The sequence below is a fragment of the Pseudopipra pipra genome, chromosome 3 (genome assembly GCF_036250125.1).
Source record: "Pseudopipra pipra isolate bDixPip1 chromosome 3, bDixPip1.hap1, whole genome shotgun sequence".
Classification (NCBI taxonomy): domain Eukaryota; kingdom Metazoa; phylum Chordata; class Aves; order Passeriformes; family Pipridae; genus Pseudopipra; species Pseudopipra pipra.
In genome coordinates this window covers 16,401,024-16,424,185 of record NC_087551.1, presented here as the reverse complement: position 1 = coordinate 16,424,185, position 23,162 = coordinate 16,401,024, and the positions used below count along the sequence as shown (strand labels likewise).

Below are 23,162 nucleotides of genomic sequence, written 5' to 3'. Positions count from 1 at the left end.
TGAAAGAACGAATGTCATCTGCCTTGTAAGCTGTAGGTGCTTCAGACATAACTGCACAGAGTAGAAGCAGAAGACAAGTATACCAGAAGACAAGTCCCTGGCAGTATCATGGTAACATTCCTCATTTCATCCACTCATAAAAGCATCCTCCTCTCTCTCTTTCAAAGTCAGAGTAAGAAAAAAGCTCTGGGAGCTAATACAGTCTGGCTCCTTCAAGCCAAAGGATCTCATTAATAAATTACTAAACTGAGAGTCTCAATTTTAAACATCATTTACACAAATGTCTCAAATTTGAGTCCCTTTGCTCTTGAGACAGTTGCAGGGCTCAAGACAGAATCATCTGCTAAAGATGGTCCATAAGCTACTTAGGGATTTATATGGGAGCTTGCTGTATTCTCGATGCACAGCGAGGACACCCAGATGCCGCTCACAAAGACCCACAGCCTAACTCCCGGTTCCTTCACACCCCAGCACAGTGAGCCGACCCTTACGTGTCAGCTTTCAAGAACTGCTCAACATCATCTCCTATTGACTGTCTTATATATTAATCTGCAAATCACAAACTGTTTCCCTAGATTATTAGCTCAGAAGTGCCATATAAGCAAATTGTACAATAACCCAAAGAAATGGCATTAAGAGTTAAGTAGGATAATATGCATAAGTGGATACTCCACGTATAAAAACATACAGAATCTGTATAATAGTCATTAAGCATCACAGGATTAAAACATTTACATAGTTTTATACATAGATATCCTGGATTGAACACCTAAATACAACTTTACTGCCCTAGCAATGAAACAGGTTGGAATACCTGCATTTAATTACTGAAACGTTGTACAAGTGCAAAACTCAGGTATTAACATTAGAAAATACAGCCTAGTTTCTGATTTTGTGTGTCTAAACATTACTTTTAAGGCAAAACTATCAATTTTGAACCAGTCATGAAAAAAGGATGAGAATCATGGTGTCATTCCATTGGTAAGGATGTGCATTGAAGTTAAATTTGTATCTTTGTTTATTTTAGGATGCTGCAGTTGGCAGCTGTTATCTGCAATATTTTTTTCAGTTGACTAATTATGAACCAGAAATAAATTCAAAGCTGAAATACTATAATAAGGCAAATAATTCTGACTGATCATCATACTGTAAACGTAGTAAAATACAAACCCCATAATGGGAACATCCAATCCCATGCATACAGATATTTAAGACTGTTGACGACTGTAGAGGAAGTGTCAAAAAGAGGTCAGTTTAAATTTAATGTTGGCAGAAATGAGTGTCTGCAAAAGCATGAATAATCTTCTAATGATGCTTTAAAGCTTTAGTTCTGTCTTAACACTTACTGTTTATTTAGTCCTGAGAAAATACTTAAAAGCCATGAAGTAATTTTAAGAAAACTTTTGTAAACAGCTATTTTCTCTTGACAGACTATTTGGCTACAATTACAGATATTATGCCAAGATAATATATGTAATTCAATGAATCCAGACAATATTGAATCAAATCAACCAGTATTATTTTCCTTCCCTTTGAAACTGAACATTCAAGCCATCTGAACTTTCAATGTCATTTGGCACTTCAGAAAAAAACTTTATAAAATACAACCAGGCTTGAAAACCTATACTTCATTTCTGAGTAACCTCCTGACCTTTTATAGAAGGATCTCACAAACTGGATTTTCAAGAGCCTTCTGTAAACCACAAATGTTTTCAATTAACATTGTTAAAGTCTTATTTAAATTCCTGCACATTACGGTCCTTTTCAAAGTCACACATTTTGTAAAAGGAGATGAGTTACCTTAACCCAAGTTCTGCCAAAAATTACCCCATACATAACATCTATTCAAAATTTTAGGCTTAAAAGAAAGGATTAAACATGATTTTAGGAGATGGTTAAAGAGAGGTAAAAAAAGTCACCAATCCTCATTTTGGTGCCTAGAGTTCTTTTTCTGTTGCTCATTTACATGTTCTGACCCTATCTTTCAAAAAATTCTTGCCTTTGTTCCCCAAAGAAATACAGCATTTATCAGGATTCCAACCAGCTTAGGCAAGACAACTGATATATTTGATCAAGTGAAGAGAATTAGAAAGAAGCAAATCACCTATTTTATTTCTCTTATCTTTCCATCAATAGTCAAGCAACAACTGCAGTCCTTATTCTCCTGAGTATATTATTAATTATACACCTAAAGCATGTTCACAGTCTGTGTTTGCTCTTGGGGGATTCCATGGTTTCTATGGATGAGAAAACAGTAATATGACCATTCACAGGTAAAATAACATTTTCACTGTTTTGGCACCTGAGCATAATGAAAAGGAAAAACGTTCAGCTTTTACCTGGGTTTCTGTTTAGAAGAGTCAGCTCAGGGGGGAAGAGCTACCACTCATGAAGAACCAGAATGGGGAAAGAAAGGTACGACTCAAAAGCCAAGGATATGTATGGCCTAAACAATTTTTATTGCAGGTTAAATAGATCTTTTTTTTTCAGCTCACATAATCTCAGCAGTGACTTAGAAACCACCACTGCAGCATTTATGGGCAAATAGTTGAAAGAATGACCATATAAGAGCGAGAAGGCAGCCAGAGGAATTTGAGTGTTGGTCATCAATAACAAAAATCCATTCATACGGTTCAGAGATTTTTGCCACCTATGGAAAGCAAAGGTAACTGCTCAGATAATACTGTTAGGATGCAGACAGTGCCTCCTCTGGGAAGAAACTCCTTTGCAGAGATACTGGCAACATTTTACTGAAGGTTATTTTTGCTTGATTCTTCATTTCCTATTCAGAAGGGTCGCTAATTGTTATTTTTATATAGTAACAGGTAATTCTTTCATGCTACAGCTTGTGATGCATATTAATCAGGGTTCTTGCCAAATTAGGTTAGTTTCTTCAACATTTGAAAAGCAGTTAAACTTCTAATGACATTTTCCCCCTCTTTTCATCAACTTATTCTTGGAGCAAAATAATGTACTTGAGCCTGAAGAAAAGACACTTGAGCCTCAGGAATGGAAGACAGCCACAGGCCAAAATGTATTCACTAGAGAGCTCTAGGGCAATAGGGTTGTCATCTATGCACAAAAATACTTTCAAAGACGTAAACATGATGTTAAAATCTCAACCACTCCCTCCTGCATGTTAAAGTCACACACATTGCTTTGTGCTTGCAGTTATGAGCAGTATAAAAGGAAATAAGTCTATTTTTATGATTATTACTATGATTGTAGCATTAAGACAGTTCAGAAACAGGAACTCAGGTTTACGCTGTATCCTTGACAACCCTGGTTTTCTTTATTACTGTTAGTGTCAGAAATCAGAATTGTAAAAAAGACATAGTCAATAGCTCAAACCAGAGCTGCACAATAACACTAGGTACCAACTGGGCCATCAGCATCTGAATATCAACCTGAACATCTATATTGTATAGATGAAAAGATGAAGACATTTATTTTAAAGTCCAGCAACTACAGCAACACAAATGGTCCACATTTGGCACATTTGCAAACAATTGAAAACCAATGATAAAATTAATAAGTGATAACCAAGTACTTTAAAATACTACTTGAATTACCTTTTTGCACATAATTTACTACATAATAGCATACAGTTGTAATATATGTAGTTTACAAAGCTTATCAAGGTACAAAATACCTAGTAAATTCAATGCTAAAGGGACATTAATATTTCACACAATATTTGCCTGCCTTAAATAAAAAGAGGATTTAAAACCACTTGAAAGGCTGGACAAAAAAATTATCTGGGAATGTTTTTGGTTTTTCTCCAGCTTTCTACTGCATAAAATCAGTTAATCAGCCTCAACTATTTTTCTTTTTATAATCCAACAGCCTAATTTGCAAAGATCTTTCATAGAGCAGTGGAAGAGAAAAGCATTTTTATAAAATTAGAAAATTACTGTATAACCACAAAGCTTGTTTCTGCAGCAAATGCAGAATCATTTTTTTTAACTTGTTAATATTTCGAGTGGAAAACATTTCTTTAACTGAAAATCTATTCCAGGCTTGAAATATTTTTATGCAGTAGGCTAACTTATTGATGTGAAAATTTAAGTAAAACACACTTTTGAAATTGTGTATGTGGCAAATTTTTTTACTACAGCAAATTGAGTAATAAACATTCAAGACAGATGAAAATCTAAGATGTCTGGCTCTGAATGTCCAACATAAATAGGGTCAAATAGATATGTGGTACAGCTGGGATTGTCCACCTTGACAAAATACCAAAGAGTTTACAGCAATGTTAGGATATCTGTTTAGTAGGAAGCAGGTAAAATGCAAGCCAGGTCTGCTTTTGAAATTCAAGCAAGGATTCCAGCAAGCAAAAAAACCTACCAGCAGGCCCTTATTCTTTTTAATAATCTCAAACTTCTTCCCTTGGCAGTCAAAATAACCAGCATGTGTTAAAGATCTAGAATTGCTTTCCCCTGAAGAACTAGCCTATAAAAAAGTCACTTCATATCTACTGTACATGTTTATTTTCCTCAACCATATATCCTGCAAATATTCACTCATCTGTACTTGAACCTCTGCCACATCAGTACCATTTAAAGGTTACATCCTTATGTCCTCAAACCTCATCAAAATGCTCATTCCCAAAACCCACAGACATCTCAATCTAACGAGCAATCACATCTTTATACTCAGTTCTCCCGATAACAGAGACTCAACCTCAACTCCCAGATTAAGAGAGGATGGAAGACCACTTCTAGGTAAAAAGCAAGTATCACATGCTCTCTTACCCACCACCCTGCCAAGCAGCACAACTTCTATTTTAGAGAACTTCTCCAAGTCACCATCGCCCAAAAAAGCTGACAGCACTGGGCAGCCAACTTGCTGCATTTACATGCTGCTTGTCCTTTTAACATAACAACTTGTATTCTCAGCTCTAGGACTTAAAATCAGAAGCCTTTTCAGAGAGGGCAGTGACATAATTGCCTGTGTGTTCAGCGTCAACCACCCACTTGGGGTAGAGGACAGTACAGGCAATAAGGCTAAACTTTCTTAGGATCTTTTCCACTAGTTTTCTGAGGTAATACCACTAAACAAGCTACAATATTAAGAAAAAAAAAAAAAGGTCGTTTTCTTTCACTGCATACTCCTGATGATATTAGTGTCTCTTATCAACTCTCTCAAATCTCTCCATGTTACAATCATTTAAAGTAGGGTTGCAAACAAGGGCTTTCTTTGTGATCAGTTTTCCTGGAATTACTTCTATCTGTTTTGTGAACATCAGCTTCAACAGCTTGGGTGAGATTTGTTTTCTTAAACAAAGAAAAGAAGAGAGCAGGGTTACCTTCCCTTAGACGCTCAACCACGAAAGTGAACCCGGTTGTTCGCGGGTGTAAGACATACTCGTATTTTTGAAATCCGTTCTTTTCAGCGAATTCATTACTGCGGGCTTTGGTGTTGGCTGAGGAGAGAATAAAAAGCACCATTTTCTGTTAGTGTGCATGTAGACCACAAAATAAATTTAATGATCGTACGACAGGAATGGTTCAACAGCAGTTCACACAGTACAAATGTACAACAGCTTTTTGGGTGGGAGGCAGACAGCAAGTGCGCTTTCAGTTGGCCATACCATGGTATGAGGAAGAGCCACGTGGATTGCAAGAAAAGCCTTTTTACCCGTTCATTTATCTTTGAAAATAATCAGCAAATCTCATATCTATCAAATGCAACCTGAAATCTACAAATTAAAGTCTGTTAATAGTTCCCTGTAGACTTCAATACCCATTTTACAGTAAAATGTGTCAACTGGCTCAATTGCATTTCAGGGGGTTTATAACTCAAAAGGCACAATGTATAGTAATGTAGGTTTAATACTATGTACAGAAATACCTTGAGATCAGTGTTTAATCACATTAAACTTATTTCAGAAAGAAAACATTAAATGGAGAAAAGCAGTTAATCTAATACATTAGAATTGTATTTTACATCTTCATTCTGAATTCGCCTCATTTTATTCATCAACCTGCTCTGCACGTACATACCCTGTTTTTTAATTTTTTGATCAAGTGACTCAGTGTCACAGCATGTGCCTGCTACTGTAGGTAGAGTACACACAAGGCATCTGAAAAGCAGGATGGCTAAACCCCGTGACATACGTGTTTCAAACCTCTGGTAAGAAGGAACCTCTTGCGAGAAAGCCAGACAAAGGCTTTCCAGAGCTGGTTGCTAACAGAGCCCACTAAACAAGGAAGATGGGGACACCAAAGCAAAAACTTCTGAAGACAGGCAGAGAGGAAGCAATTTTTTTCCCAGGATGTGCAGAAGGCTCTTCCAACCAGCCTCAGTCAGGAGCCAAATGGACTTTGCTGGCTACATTTAGTCCTTTACTGTGGGTACTGCTGTGCCTCCCCTGGAGCCAACGGGCAATGGACACATGCAGTGTTCCCTTGGCAACATGGTAAAAACCAATTTGATCAACTAGCTTATTTAATAACTCATTTATGAAGTTTTGCAGGTGTTTTAAAAGACAAAATCCCACCAACAGATCTATGGAACAAAATAACTGTTTAAGCAATATATCATGTTTTTCAAGCAGAAAAAGGTCTTTTTCAAGTGTTCATAGTTAACAGAGATGACAGATAAAGTAATGAAAAACATGTTGCTGTTTAATAATCTAACAGAAGTGATAGATTGTGATTCCCCTTACAATCCTCATAATTTTTTCCTGTAAAGGCACAGCAGCGTAAGTGAACAAATCAACAGTAGTGAGAAATTTCCTTTTTGCTGTAATGCAACATTCCTGCATCCTTTTTTTCCCTAAATTACAAGAGCTCTATTCATAAGAAATGCGGGTGCCCCCCCAAAAGATTATCTACCAATTAATAAATGCTATATTAGCGTGCTGAGTATTTTTTCCCTGTGACCTACTGTTTCCAAGCATTATGGTGCTGCTTTTCACATATATAACCCTTAAGATTGAGTGCACAGATTTCCTGACCATGTGATTTCGAGGAAAGCTGTTGCACAGTAGCCAAGCAAGTGATTCAGCAAAGAGAATCCAAATATTTAATTCTTGCCAAATTGCCAAAATGTACAAATACTTGAAAAATAGTACAACTTCAAAAAGCATTGCTAAAATTACAGAATGTGTGAAACACTAAAATTACACTTGGCTACGTAACTTATCTTCCCTTGGACATATACATTATGTCTTTCACCACATGGTCAGAGGATCTATTTTTGTCTCCTTGACTACTACTCCAATCAATACTGCAAATGGACCATTCTGAATCAGTGAAGGGGACTTGCCTTCTGCACTCCCATTGCAATGGCAAAATTTGCAAAGTGAGCAATGGGAAAGACTTGGAATGGCAGAAGAGGCAACAGTAATCTGGTAATTATTAAATGCTCCTCCAAAAAGCCAGGTTTTATCTCTTAGGAATACTTGTATTAGCTCAACAACTAAAACTCTTTATTTTTTAAGAAATTACACTGATGACCAAGAGTGTTGCTATAAAAAAATATTCAAATCAAGAGTTCTTTTCCAGATTCTGTAGTGATTCAAGTAAAATTTTTTAAATTAATTTATCACAAAGTTCTTAAGCTAATATATTGTTGTTTCCAAAGGACAAAAGTATAATCTTCTTCATTTTCTGCATATCCAAATTGGGGTTTCACTGTGGAAAACTTAATCAAGTCAATCAGAGCTTTGAGACACAAGTGCCATATAAATCTACATAAAGTCAAGCAGTTCTTAAGCATCTCAAAGTGCACACAGTTAATGAGCACTCAGAAAAACTATCTCCTTGTGTCTGCTCACTAGCACTTTGCTTCAGAGGGAGTATGAAAATGAATTCCTCGGTGTTTGTAAAACACTCCTACTTGAACCACAGGAAAGCCAAAGAGGGAATGGGCACACTCATTCTCTGAGTAAGACCTAATTGATACTGCTAAAAAAAATTTGGGACCTCCAGTGCCCATTGCCTTGAAACAATCATCTTCAAACCTCCTCTTAGTGCACCTCCCTGTACTTGGAAAGAACTCACTGTAAACATCTGCAAAACATCTTCCAAATTTCCCTTTACTACACTGCCATTCTAAAAACGTGTGAACAGCTGGACATCACCACACTGGCCAACACTATTCAGCTATTTCCTGACATTTGTATCCCTGTCTTGCCTCTGGATTGTAAGTTTTATATAACAGAGACTGTTCCCTTCCCCTTTTGCATTACCCTAGTGTAATGGGATTTTAGAACTAGAGTAACGCTCCCAGCTAACACAATGATCAGTGTCATCTGGAAAAATCATCTCCCTCTTCCCTTCCTAACAACTATCAAGCCACAGGTCTTTGTGCATTAAACATGATTGTTTATTACAGCAAGTCAGGAAGGTCAATGGGTTTTGATGCCATACTGAAAGCAAGGGTAGGATATGCCTTCACTCTACAAAAAACCTAAGAATAATGCCCTTCCTCCCTCTCCCTTTAGTCTCAGCATTTGAAAAAACCCAGTTTCTTACTCTACTACTACTTATGAACAAATGCTCTGACTGCCATCATGTCAGTCGATGGAAGCACCTTTGTGCCCATGGGATCCTTGTGAGAGACACCAGTGCCCAAAAAGCCCTGGGGGGAAATTGAGAGCAAGTCAGCTGCTCAGAAATGGATTCAACAAAAGGCACAGAACATGCGATGCTCCTCATTACACGAAACCCAGAAGTTAGAAAACTGATCCAGGAAATTAGAAACCCATTTTTACATCCTCTGCAACTTGAGGGAATTCGTACAACAAACACCTCTTTAAAATCCCTTAACCAGTGGACCAGGCTACATTGTCAGCACTGCCAAACTTAACGCAGATCCCTCATTGTTCTGCTGGCCAGATTATAACATTCACAGATGAAAGAATAAAAAAAAGTTAAATATGCCTAAAAATTTCCTTAAAAAGAGGAAATGTGTTCTCTTCTCTCAACCTACTAAAACAAATAGCATCAAGAAGCTTTTGCGACAGGGCTTGGAAATAAACTTGGTTTGGGTCTCCTCAATCCCAAAAGGTCACTCACATCATCTGGCTACAGGTAATGCCCCTTAATGCTTACTCTCTCTGAAAAACATGAGTAAGTGTTGCTTTCTAGAAACAGGTTATTTTCTTTCTTTCACTGTATTTAAGTCAAAGCAAACGTACTCCCAGAATTTTTGCTCCTCATTCCTGTTAGGAGTATTTTGCATTTTAACTCCTTCGTTCTATTTGCTTATAAAAAAAGACTAAGGAGAATAAGTTATTTTTATGGAAAGCAGCCAGTTTATCAATAGAGGGTGATGTGGGGCACTTACGGAAATGCTTCATGGTCTGTCTACTCGGGTCTTGCACTGACTTGCCTCTCCTCTCCCATCTCCTTCAGCTAATACCTGCAGCCCCTCAGAGCATACATTCATTAGGATGGTGGTGACAAGCGCAAGTAGTTCAATTTATTTGAGTATTTAAACATTTCTGCAGAGCGACTGTCAAACAACACAAAAGTACAAGATTCTAAGGATTCTGGCCAAAACGTCTTACTTTTTTTTGTTCCTGTGTTGCCTTTGGTAATTAATTTGATTACATTTTTTTTTCTCATTTATCTCCAAATCATGTGGGCAAATCCCATTTATCACATTTTAAAATTACTGAAAAAGCTCAGAAAGCCAGCGCTTTCTCGAAGCACCACACTTCAGAATTTCATTTAAAGTAACTGGAGGAAGAGCTGATGCTAACACATTTTCTTGATTTTTGAGTTACAGATTTTAAGAAGTTAAATTGCCTTTTGCTCCTGAAAACTAGTGGAAAAAGTGAACAAATTTAATTTTTTTAAAGTCAAATTACATTTTTAGTTTGTGAGCTAATTTTGAATTAAAACAAAGATCTCTAGGATTTCATCACTTTTATGATGAAAGCCGTAATGCAGTAACAGCTGCATTCATCTGAGTCTGAAGTGTATTTGGATCTAAAACTCCAAGATCTATACCCAATGAAAAGCTAAGTGTTTGTTCCCTACGAAATATGTATGCAGCATTAGCTCCTCTCAAACAAACAAGCTGACTTACTTTTACAGAGTCAACACCATCCAGGCTGATGTATTTTGCTGGGTGTTACCCAAAAGAATTGTAAACTTCCCTCATCATCCTATTTGAAAACTGATTTGGACAACTTTAATACAAGTACTTCTGAACAACTCTCAACTACTACTTTTTTCTTTTCTGCTAGCACTGAAATTTGACTATTAACTACTGCCTTTTCCTTTAATTCCACTTGGGATAAAAGAAAAATGATAAAATGATGCATGTACATGATAAAAGCATGCATGAACTTCTATGACTTCAAGTACCTTCAAATTATATTAGTGCCAGACACTGAAAGAATAAATGAGAACTCCCAAAGTCTATCTTAATAAATAAATAAATAAACCCCTCATTTATCTATTAGAGGTTTGCATAAAAGTGAGAAAAACTACACTGGCTCACAATTTTAAGAAAAAAATAAGTAATTGTCCTTACTTGGGTTATTTTGAAACTATTACACATTAGATCAACCCCTACCAGTGCTTTTGAACAGTATTCTTTGTACTGCAAATTTACTAGAAAAGTTAAAAATCCAACTGCAGTTATTGTTACCTTCTGTCATCCACAAGACAACATTCCTGCCAAAACCTGAGCTCTAGCTAGCTTTCCTACATGCTTTTCAGCTGTTCCTCAAGGAAAAAAGGTCTGTGCAATCACACTCTGTCCACCTGTTTGCTCCCCTTAACTTTTGAAGCTATTGCCACCTGCAAACAAAGTTTATCAGGGACAAGAGATTCAAAGATGATTAAGCCCAGCAGAAGTTTTAGAAAAAAACAGTGGCTGAGTGAAGGGGAAGCTTCTGAGAGTAGAGATCCTAATAATGGGAAAAGCCAGGGAAGGCTCCATGGGTATTCAATCTGTCAGGGCTTTCAGCACAGCATGCAGCAGCCCATCAGGTAACACGAGTACAGCACGTGATGCCTCTTGCCAAGACAGTGGAAAGAGCTTTGTGGAGGAAATGTCACACAGAAGGAAACATAAGGAAAAAGGAGAAGCTGGAGTGAAAAAGAGACCATGAACAGGGATGCAGACACAAATCCATAGGAAATGAGGCTTTACCAGGCACAGAGCAATACAGTAACTTTTTTTTTTTCTGTCATTGCTTTCTGAAGAATTACTACAAACAGTTTTTTAAGGAACACCAAGAAAAACAAAAGAATAGGCAATATGGTGGGTCATATTCCAGCTTTCCAGAAGCAGGAGACTTATGGTTGCTTTGTTTTCTTTAGGGCTTCAGAAAGTCTGGCTATATGTTTATCTGCTGAGGGCTTCTTTTGAAGCAATTACAATAAAATACCTTTGATGCACTTAGCTTTAACCTTCAAGTACTCCAGAGTAAAAAGATGGCCAACCTATCAGAAATAAGTATATAATTATATAATTATTACCTCAGACCCTATTCATCCAGTCTGCAAATACAATGTTCAGGGTTCATGACTTTACTATTTCTAAAATTTATTCATGTAGCATCTTCCACTGCAAAGTACTTCACCAACATGAAGTCAGCCTTTGGCCCATGCATAAATACAGTCATACTTCACATTTCTTTGAAATCTTTCATTCTTGAATACCTGAAAATATTGTCCAATTTTTTATAAAGAGGAGTAAATCTATCATTGCCATGCGGCCACAGAGAGGATAAAAAAATGATAGCAGCACAGAGCTGCACAGCAATTCTGCTCTTCAGTGAAGTGCATGTAGAATGTTATTTTTCATTTTAAGCACCAGAAAAATTCTGTTTTCAGAAGTAATTAGCAGTTTTGGAATTTGGTCAGAAAACAAAAGTCATTGCCTCTATTTCTGCAAAATGTTCCCTAGAATTTTGAGTGACTGTTCAGAACAAAACCACAGTTTATTTCTTATTCAAACGGATGGAACATGAGTTTACAATAGGTCCTAACAGGTCAATAACATAAGTTTTCTGCAAATCACTTTTTCAAAATGTTACATAAAATAGATTATTATGTTCTAGCATTCTCATATGGCATAAATTTATTGCTTGGTCAGGATTAGCTTGTCAAGGGATTTTTCCTGGTCTCTTATAATATTTTTAAATATATGAGGTAATGTTTCCTGTGAAGACAATTAGATAGGGAGAGCTATTTACTTCCACAGAAAAAATCCCAGGGTTTCGTCTGTCTCTAGATACCTTTTTATGCACAAATATAATATCAAGGTGGCATTCAATACTTGATGGCAAGATACAACTGCTAAACGCAGGACAGTTTAATGTGTCAGAAGCCAGCACAGCAGTGCCCTGTTGTCTCCTCTATCCATCACTCCATCCTTTCCCCTGCACTGCTTCCTCCCTGGGCTGCCCAACCACCCATCAGCACAAGTGGCTGTCTCAGTCCTCAGCTAAATCTTCTTTTTTAAAGCTGCAGTACAAAACTTCCTCAGTTCTTTAAAAATCTGTTATCTCTGGGGAATATTGGGAGACAACTGGGAGTTTAATCCAACTGGATTGGAATAAACCATCCCATTCTTTCAGTCATCTTGAGGTGGAAACACCTATTCAGAAAGAGAGTGTGAGTGCTCTAAGGAGGAGTCTTCTGATTCCATGAAAAAGATAAAGATTGCACCTCATAATTTAGAGCTAGGAGTTCTTCATGAATTCAATGAAAAAAAGTTAGATAATTTTATAGCATCATAGAAAGGTCTGAGTTGGAAAGGACCTTAAAGATCACCCAGTTCCAACTCCCCTGCCATGGGAAGGGACACTTTCCACTAGATCATGTTGCTCAAAGCCCAATTCAGCCTGGCCTTGAATCCTTCCAGGCATGGGACATGCACAACTTCTCTGGAAAACCTGTTCCAGTGCCTCACCGCTCTTCCTAGTGAAGAAAATTCCACCCTTCTTTCTAACTTTAGATACAAAATAACCAAATCAACAAAAGTTATCATGTAAAGCAGTCCAAGAATGTTCAATGAATTTACCCTCTTTCAGGAAGGCCGATAAGTGATGACAATTCCCTACAGTGTGACAGCACCAGGATAATATACATATCAATTTTAAGGATATTTGGAATGCAGAAGAAAAAATAGCAGAATATGTTACTTATTTTTATACCGTGTCTAGTACTTACTGATGTGGCTTTGCCATAAAATATGATTTGAGAATATCTGCAATGCAAAGTATAGCAAAAATCTTCTAAATGAGCTTAAAGTTAGAAGCTTAATTGTAATTGATTTTCTATTTAAAGATAATGCTTATCATACCATGCTGCAGCCATGAACCACCACAGAACATTCATACAACGTTTTCTTTAAATGGTACTTGAGTCATCTTCACTGGTTAAGAGCTTGCTACTAATGCCATAAGATACCTGTATAAAGCTGGATATTTGATTAAAAATTAATAGTACAGGTTCAAACTCATTAAACTTATTCCTATGATAATGTCAACCTTTGTTTTAGAGAGATATTTCTCTTGTAGAGGCAGATACAGACTGCTTACACGACCTAAAAACAAGAATCTCCATGTTCTCCTCTGAAAACATCAGGCAAGAAGTCAAACAGAATTATTAGTCCTTTCCAATCACTCATTCAGAGATATGATTTTGCCACAGTAATACAGGAAATGGGAACATGCAAGTGATATATTCCAGGTCTTTAAATCTACTCTTGCTAATGCAATGTATATAGAGTACTGACCAATAAAAAATTATTTCAATCATCAGATGCTTTGAAATGTAAGTTCCTTCAGGCAGATTGGCAAAGTCTCTCAGTGGAAATATGTTTGTGCCTCTCAAATGAATCACCACATCATTTGATTATTCACTATAATTTCTACTGTCCATGAGAACCAAGTCTTGCTCCTGCCTTGGACTTTTTTAAACTCTTCCCATAAACAACAAAGAATTTCCACGTTGAACATTCCATGAGAAGATGACAAATGCAGCCTACCTGTGAGATCAGTTCCTTCTGGAAAGATGAGGAGTTGGAGTGGCTCACGAATGTCACAGAAATAATCCAGCATTTTTTCAAAGTGACTCTTGTCATCTTCCCACTTTCTCTGAATGAAAACAAAGGCAGCAACCTGCATTGCCCAGCCTAAAGTTTAAAAAAATATACCTTTAGTAACATTTCACTCTTATACTTCCACTGTGTCTGTTATTCCAAAATATTTTATAAACTGTGTTAGACACCACCTTTTATTTGCTGCCCACCTGTCCTCAACTGATTAAGAGCACTTACTTAATTTGTAAAAGGAGTTTTGGACAGGAAGAAAAAGAATGCATAAATGTATTTAAAATGCAAAACTCAAGTTACCAGAGTCCGAAAAGTTTTCCAGAGAGCAAGAATAGGGTCCATGCTGTCACGAAAGGAGGTTGTAGGGAGGTGGGGCTTGATCTCTTCTCCCAAGAAACAAGGGACAGGATGCAAGCAAATGGCTTCAAGTTGCACCAGAGGAAGTTTAGATTGGATATTAGGAAAAATTTCCTCACTGAAAAGGTTGTCAATCTACCCCTAGGAACAGGCTACCTAGAGGAGTGTTTGAGTCACCATTCCTGGGGGTATTTAAAAGCCATGTAAATGTGGTGCTTAGGGACGTGGTTTAGTGGTGGGCTTGCAGTCCTGGGTTAACGCTGGACTCAACGATGCTGAAAGTCTTTTCCAGCCTAAACAATGATATGATTCTCTGAGGTGAAGCATTTAAAACCACGGGCCTCACTGTAATATCCTTAATCCCTGCAACTCTGATCTGCTCAGGTGATGGACATCACTACAGCAATGCACTGCAGGGTAACAGCTGTGTTATGTAGAGATCACTGCCCACTAACCATGTGCAGTGTGCAGGAAATATCTGTTGCTTTGGGGGCTTTATTACATCTACCTTCCTATAATTTTCATTACTCATAGAAGAAAATACCAAGCTTTTCTTTACAGTTAATTGTAGAAAAAAATGTGTATGCATTTATTTGTATTAATACACAAGAAGATTTACAACCTGACATCAAACTGACAATGTAATGCAGCTAAGTAAGGGAAACTGCTGCTGAGCCTGCAGTTCAGGGGTCATACACCATTATCTTCAATAAGTATTCTTGGCTTTTTTTTTTTGGCACAAGTATATAGTATACAGTATATGACATAATATTAGAAGTTCTGTCCACTAGTTCAGGCAGCAGGACAAAAAATCAGGACTCCAGTCTCACCACATGCCAGCGATGCTCCCTTCCTAAACAGGGCTCAGAAGAGCATGACACTGCCTTACCACTGTACATGGCTAGCTTGTATCTCATCAGAAAACCTGCAGACAGATCCTCCACATCAAACAGAAAACATCAAGCTTCCCATTCTCCTCTTTGCTCACCACAGTTCTCAAAGCTTGTTTTTCCTTTGCTGGTGACTTACAATATGTTATTCTTGCACTTTATTTCAGCTTCTCTTTACAGGGATTCCTTTCTATTCTGTTCATAGCAGTATCTCACAAGAAGCATATGCTAGAAAACCACTTATTAAAGTCACTCATTTTTAAATCAGCTTCATAAGTCAGTCAGCCTGGATAATGCATTAACTGAGCTGCATAATCTCTCTGTGTTGGTTAGAAACATTAATTGTATTTTAAAGATTTGTGACCTGTATCATGGGGTAGATACTTTTGATTTTTAAATCAGCTACACAGATGGAACATGCATAACCAGCATGCCTTCTGCAATCTGGACATAATGCATCTCAAATATCCAGATAATCAATGATATCCAGATAACTGAATACTGGAAGTAGTTATATGAATTAAGAAAAGAAATGCCCAGAATGCAGTCTTAGCAAATCTTTTCCAATTTGCATGCTATACTTATGAAAAACCCTTTGCAAAGAAAACTAAACTTTGACCAGTACATTTTATCTGCATTTATGCACATATCACATTCTCACATCTGCAGTGTCAAGAAGTATCAGTACAGCTTTATTAACAGAGGTTATCCATGTTTAAACGAATTATTTGAAGGGAAAAAAATAAAGGTAAGTTTTAAAGTAACTTTAAAATAACTTATATAATTTAACTATGCTATCTTCTGGCACGTAATCATCTCCTAGTGCTATAATACATGGCATTAAAATGCTACAAAACCAGTATTTTAAATTGAACTAATCAGGGCTTCATACATACAGATTAGGAAAGTTCTGCTGTGGTTTTGGGGTTTTCCAGTCATTCTTACCTCTCTGCCCAGACCTTTTGTATATTTTATGTAGCTAGGACACTATGCCTAAAGTAGAATATGGAAAATTTTAACTGTGCTAAACCATTTTATTCTGTGGTATCACACATCAGGCCCAAATTATTCAGTCTTTGTGTTCCCATTGCAACAGAGCCTGTAGGTTGAAAGAAGAGAAACAAGAAGCTGATACTTTCCCAGGTCAGAAGCTCCTTAGGAAGAGTGATTTTGGCCCACAGCAGAGGGAGTATGGAAAAAACCTCACTGCCAGATACCATCCTCTCCCCTACCTTTCTTCACACAGCAGAAGGTTTTAAATTATATGGAAACTAACAGTCTAGTTATCGTTCTTCAACAGCACTGTGAACATCAAATTATAAATACCTTTAGCTACTACAAAAGATGCTGCTTGGGTGATTTGTACTTTACCTGACTAAACTGCATAAAGCAGAGGATACAGTGCAGTAGTTTCCCATTCCTGCTCTAAGTGGTAGTGTTATATGTGGACTATGAATAATTAAACAGAGCCAGTAATGTAATGACAGTAGGATGTCAGGGAGGGGGAAGAAAGAAACAGTAGGAAAGGAGTTGGGAGGTATCCAATTTTTAAGATAAACAACAGGTTTGATTTTCTAACCTTTCCAACAGATAATATTCAGTGTTCTGGAAGAATTTGTCTATCTTTAAGTATGTATCTAATTAGATAAAACAGTCCTGAGTGTTCAAATAAGAACAGATTATCTAACAGATAGATGACTAATAGTAAAGGACCCAGGTTTCCTCCTGGCTTACCCCAGCACAGCACACTGCACCAAGCTACTTTACCATCTGTGAAAGTGGAAGAAAGAATCTTCCACATTTGCTCATGCTTTTAGGCCTCCAGTGAAAGGCAACAAAAACATGAAATCCTGGCTTCTACCAATACCCTGGTCCATGCACCAGCTGGGGAGAGTGCCTGCTGTACATGTGTCTTACCATCCCACCAGATTCAAGCAGGAAAGAAAATGCCACACAGGCTTGCAGACGCCTGCTTTTGAACAAAGCAAGAGCAGCTCTTGCTTTGATTTCCATTCCACAGTGTGTCTGCATTGTGCTGCTAGAGAAACATGTAACAAGTCCAAGGCATGACATGGGAGCCAAATGGGAATGCACAGAGAAATGGGAGGAATTTAGTAAATCAACGGGCAGGATGAAAGGTTTTGCTAATCAGCAAGATTTATAAGCAGCAGAAGGCAGTACCTTCTCACGTGCAGCCTGCAGTGAGACATGCTGTTCAGTTAATTACTTTTAAGTTTAGGTCAACACATTGTTCAACAAAAGTAAATATATTTTGCTCTTTTTGCTCAGTATTTTTGGTTGTCTAAGAGCTCCTGGGCAACAGGAATTTTCCTAGGAAAGGCAGCAATTACTTGACTGCGGAAAAATGGTTGCCTTTTGATTTGCAGGTTGTTGAGAAATCATTGATTACAAAAACACGGCAGAGAAAGAGTGAAGCTAAAGAAACCATAACAATGCAACTCTATTTCTTTGCTAAAATAATCTTACAGCAGATGACATTTTGGATAAGTAACATTGCTTGGGAAAGTATATAAACATTGAACAGTTCTTGTTCAAAACTGCAAAACAGCAGTGCAAAAACCTACCAGACAGAATAGCTAGCCACATTGACCTTTAAATCAACTTTTCAGAGCTGAAAAAATAAACAAGGCAGCTTAAAATCTCTAGTAACACATACACAGTAAGGATATGTATTCTATCAGGACATAATTCTACACAGAAAAAAAATGTGCTTACACAAAAAGGAAAGCCTGCTACTGAACTAGAGAAATGTGCTCTACATTAGAATTTCTTTACTGCCTTGGGGATAAAGCAAATTATAGCTTACACAGGTCAAGAATTTGCAGCATTGTATTAAAAATGCTAGCTCCAAGTCTAAAGCTTTTTAAATTCTAAGACCCTGCACTTCTATTTTCCTCCCCCCAAAATCCTTTAAAAGAAAATAACACTTGAAGCTGAAATTTCTTGAGTGTGTTTTCATTGCAAAAGGTAATTCGGAAGTAAGTAGATACCAAGGATGGAGGTGGCAATGAACAAAAGAGAGAAAGAGGTGAGTTGTGCCCCCCAAAAAGGTCTTTGTTTTGTTTTGTATCACAATATTATGTACATAAACTCGGAAATCAGATATCCCCCCAAAATGTCACATCTCAAAGAGGAATATTACATCTGATACTGAAAGCAAACATACACATACACATCAAGAAAATGGTACCTATATATTTCCTATAGCAATGTAACAGAACAACTAAACCCTCCTCCAAACAAATTCATTAAATGATTCAAAGTTATAAAAACAAGTAGAAAATAAAAGGCCTAACTATGGGATTTTGTTACTATATTAATTCATCCTCTCTCTTTTCTTTCACTGTATTATTCACTGTTTTTTTCATGCTATTATCTTGGTCAAAAAAAAAAAGCCTTATTCAGTATGCCTGTATTCCACAAGGGTCTGGTCCTGATCAGGGCTTTTGAGGCATCAGGGAACCAGACATCTAGGCTTAATAAGGGAAATCACTCGGAAGCTCATGATCCCACTGTATACAAATAATTAAGCCCATTAACAGTTTGTTATTCCAAATGTTTTGCTGCATAAAATTACCACAAGGCAACAAGCACGCAATTCTGAATGTTCCCTATTTCAAAGATCTGTAGGTATGGAAAAGATGTTGGCACACAGAAAATCATGCAGGAAGTCAGGGTGTAAAGTTCCTATGTATATACATTGTTGAGCTGTCACCAGTATAGACTGATTAGCAGCTTTCTGCAAATTCAGTTAGAGCTGGCCAATTTACTATTGTTGTTTCATTTTCCTGGATAGTTTTATGAACCCCAAAGCAAAGTAAAATATTTTTTAAATTTAATGTAATCATCTGAGTGCACAAACTAGGAAAATAAAGAAAAAAATGCTTCTTGAAACAATCTTGTGAAGTAGAATCTCTGCTCCTGGCAAGTTTTCTTTACCCGTGCTCATTTCCAATAATGTAGTTAATAGATTGAGTATAATGAATTGAACAATTACCATCTGATTGGGTGAATTCTTTGAGCAAATTACAAAACTAGAGATAAACTAAGAGATAAAATTTACGAATATAAATTCACAGCAGTGCTCCTAATTTTATAGTGTAACAACTGATTCATTCTATTTGTTAATTTCATTTAGTCTATTTGTAAGGTGTCTATTTAAAAAACAGTATAACTTTGCTATTGCCTTGCCCTATCAGACTGTGACCATTACTTTAACCTATGTCTGTTTTAAAATTACTTTTATGGTCATGTCTAGTTTATGTTCAGACTATATATTTCATATATGTCTATACCATGTTGTCTACTAAGTATTCTACAGAACATCATTTCTTCCAATGTGTGTGAAGCCTAAACCTTTTCTTCTTACTAAAACTCAAATTAAGAAACAGCAATGTGAGAAACATAGATTTTTAAGGTAACTGAAAAAAAGAAAAATATTCTGGTTTTGCTCTGATCGCTTAGTTTTACCTTTGACTTCTCCATAGTTCTCATGAATTTGTTTCAGTATGAAATTATTCTGAATTTTATGTTCATTTAAATCACTTCCAAAAATTAATGCTTTCTGTATTTCCTTTGTTCCGCTTCATTCTCTTGTGGGACAATACAGGATGTGCCAGTATAAACCTCAAACAAGGTTTACAATAGAAGATTTCGCTGTCAGGGCAAGAACAATGTTGTCAACAAGCTAGTCAGATACATTGGCCTACCTTTAGGTGTGAAAATTCAACTGTGCAACCTTCTAGAAAGGATATTCCATTGAAGAGTTGGTGTCTCTCAGCCAAGGCGCACACACAGAATGTGTGAAAGTATGTGGGAAAAATTCACTACAGTAGTAGCAGGATATGCATGTACATAAAGCACCCAGACAAAGATATATAATCTTCTTGGAAAGAATTGTTTCAATATTCAATCCCTTAATCACGGTTCAGAAGGCGGCTATTAGGACACTTCATACTCAGATATTCATTCTGTTTCCTAAATTATGCCATTTTTATAGAATATGGACAATTAGATGATTAACTCTACCATTGTGTTAGTGCAACTTACAAAATGCTATAAATGTCATTAAGGACTATTAAACCTATTTAGTTACAGTATTCATCTTAAAATAATACTTCAAATTCGATTTGATTTGATGCGCTGTGTAAAATCAGAATAACATAACATTACTCAAAAATAAAGCAAACTAAAGCAAAAGCTTCAGGGTCTAGGATGGCTGGAAGGTTGCTTTATCTAATGCATTTTAAAAATACATCAATACAGTGAAACAGTACATGAAAGCCTAAGCATTAAAAAAGATGAGTGTTGCCCAATACGTGCCTGGAGAAAAGCCCCACGTCATTCCAAAATCTCCAAATACATAAAGAAAACAACCTCTAGTTGTTAGATTGTGAGGAAAAACACCCAGGCCCTACCAAACAGTGTGAAACTCTCCCACGGATGTGTCATCTTACTGCAAGTCAGGAATGGCAAGAGATTCTGCGATGAAATATCTCTTCCATAGGCCTACATCCTCTTCAAACACTCCATCTCCTCCATGAAGGACCATAAAAGTAAGCCAGCCTGATGAGCTGAGCCATACAGATGCTTCCAAAAAATGAATGTAATTTGGGAAAACATGCCATCCTAATTCTGCTGTTACTTGTTTCGTGAGCTTGGAGAAAATAACCACTCTCTGTCACTTGTAGTTTACAAAATGGGGAGAATTGAGAGAGGTTAGCATCTGATCTCACTCTTTTGATGTGTATTTTGGAGGGGCAAAGGCATGTAGAGAAAATGAAGTCCTTATAATATAGAAAGGATAAGGAAAGTTTAAGGGAACACAGGCTAGTTGAGTTTTGGCTGTGTTTTTTTTATTTTTCCCCCCCTGATGGAGTTGGGAGAAACCTATTATGCCTTTTCTAGAAGAGACAAGCAGGGAAATAGACACCTAAATCTTTTCTTCCCTCCAAAAAAAAAAAAAAGGGGATGTAAAGTTACAGCCAACTTAAGCTGCATTTCTGCTTCAGAGTAATAATCCTTCTTTCACACTTAAAACTTCTTCAAGAGAGTCTTCACCAGGAATAAGTGGTGGAATAACAATTTTGTTTTCCATTAGAGAGCATACTTTTACAACTTCTACTTTAAAAATCATGCAGGATAACAACTCCATGGTAATTAAGCCTGACAGCTCACAAATGAATTGCTAGAAGACATCACAGCTTCTCAAAACTCTCATTTCAGCCTACTTTAATGTAAGATACTTGACACGTGAGCTATACTAGAAAGTTCAGTAGGTTACAGTTTTAATTTTTTAAACCAATATCCTCTACTGGTAAGAATTTGAATGTAAATCCAACCATAACGTGAACAAAGATGCTTTATGCTGAAGCATTTCTATCCCTACCTGTGGCAGTAGCTGTGACAGCACAAACGCTTCCATGCTAATATAAATGTGTACAGATTCACTGCAGCATGCTGCTTTAGCTATATTCCAATTGAGATAAGTGTTAAAATTTTCTAGGCTTAGTGACAACAATATTTTACTTCATGGTAGCTGATCCATCATAGCTGTCGGTGTGCATGCTCTTAGCCCGTGGCAAAGGCAGGATAATTGGAGTTGTTTTGCCCTGCTTCATTGAAAACTAAGATGACTCAAATTACTTTGAGTTTGCTTCAGGGGAAGCTCGCACACTTGGACAGCTACAATGGATCAACTGACGTGTAGTAAAAGATTGGTGGGGTTAAGCCCAGTGCTGAAACAGAGCAAAACTCCTTTTTTCTTTCCCCCCCCAGCACTTAAAACAAGGGCCAAACCTAACTTGAGCCTTCGAGAGCTACAACACACGAGTGAAAAGATGAATGAAAAACAACTAAAAAGCTCCTACATCTTGCAGTCTTCTTTGAGAGCAATGTTAGCCACAGAGTAACTTGAATACAGAGATGAAGATCTGGACAGAGTTACTAAGTTATCTCTGCTTCTAACTACTCCGGGTTTGTCAGCTTTGTTTTTTCTCCTCTTTTTCCTTCATCACCTTGTCCTTTCCTTTCCTGATCCCGTCCCAGTCAGCTTCAACTACAATGCTCTGCTTCAGTAGTCTCAGTGAGCCTTTTCAAAACAGGTAAGTCTACAAGATATGTCCATCAATGGTGCCTGTTGCACCTGCATACTTTACATTTGTACACTGAATTATGACGGTATTTCTCTTTTCCATCTGCATTAAGCAAAACTAGGATTACTATAACCCCATGTAGCACTGACACTAACCCCTTACCCTATTTCAGTTTTCTCTCAGTTATTCTGAGATTGCTCAAATGAAACCCAAATTCTGATTTATTTTTCACATACATGTTGAGGCACTTTCAAGTACTACAATCCAAATATTACTGTAAGCCCACCCAACATATTCGAATTGTCCATCATTAAAATATATACCTATTCCCAGTGAAGTCTTATTGATTATCACAAGACTTCCACAAATGAAACTATTAAGAAAAGAATTAAAACTATCTTCTAGTCATTACATGGTCATCTGACATTACTGTCTATGTCCCTTGGTACCTACTTGAACAGTATGTACTCCACGACACGTTCTGAACACAACTGCACCATAACCTGTATCACTTCCAACATAACTCCTTATTAATTGAGAGTAGACGAGAATATTAATTGTTCATATCTATTACAGGTACTGTAGAGAAGTCCTATCATGTCAGACTACGCAGGAAACTGTCAATGCCATTAGAAATTCTCCTTGAAAACTGATACCGCAGAATGTGTCAGTACTTTCTGATGATGTCAGATGAGAAACTGCAGCAACAGCTAAGAGCAGAGTAGTGCTCCCTCGAGACGCCAGCTTTGGCAAGATGTACTGAAAT

The 23,162-nt window shown here is 37.1% G+C and overlaps 1 protein-coding gene across 7 annotated transcripts in view; it reads right to left on the bottom strand.

The window, feature by feature from the left end:
• Window positions 1-23,162, bottom strand: part of LCLAT1 (lysocardiolipin acyltransferase 1) — a 115,038-nt gene that overhangs the window by 46,612 nt on the left and 45,264 nt on the right. For 6 of the 7 annotated variants that reach the window (XM_064648023.1, XM_064648025.1, XM_064648022.1 and 3 more), the window contains 2 exons: window positions 13,969-14,115; window positions 5,312-5,428 (listed from right to left, as the gene is read on the bottom strand). In XM_064648023.1, coding sequence (XP_064504093.1) covers window positions 5,312-5,428; window positions 13,969-14,115 — 264 coding nt within the window. The remainder of the gene's footprint in view (window positions 1-5,311; window positions 5,429-13,968; window positions 14,116-23,162) is intronic. The other variant, XM_064648027.1, reaches the window with a different exon arrangement.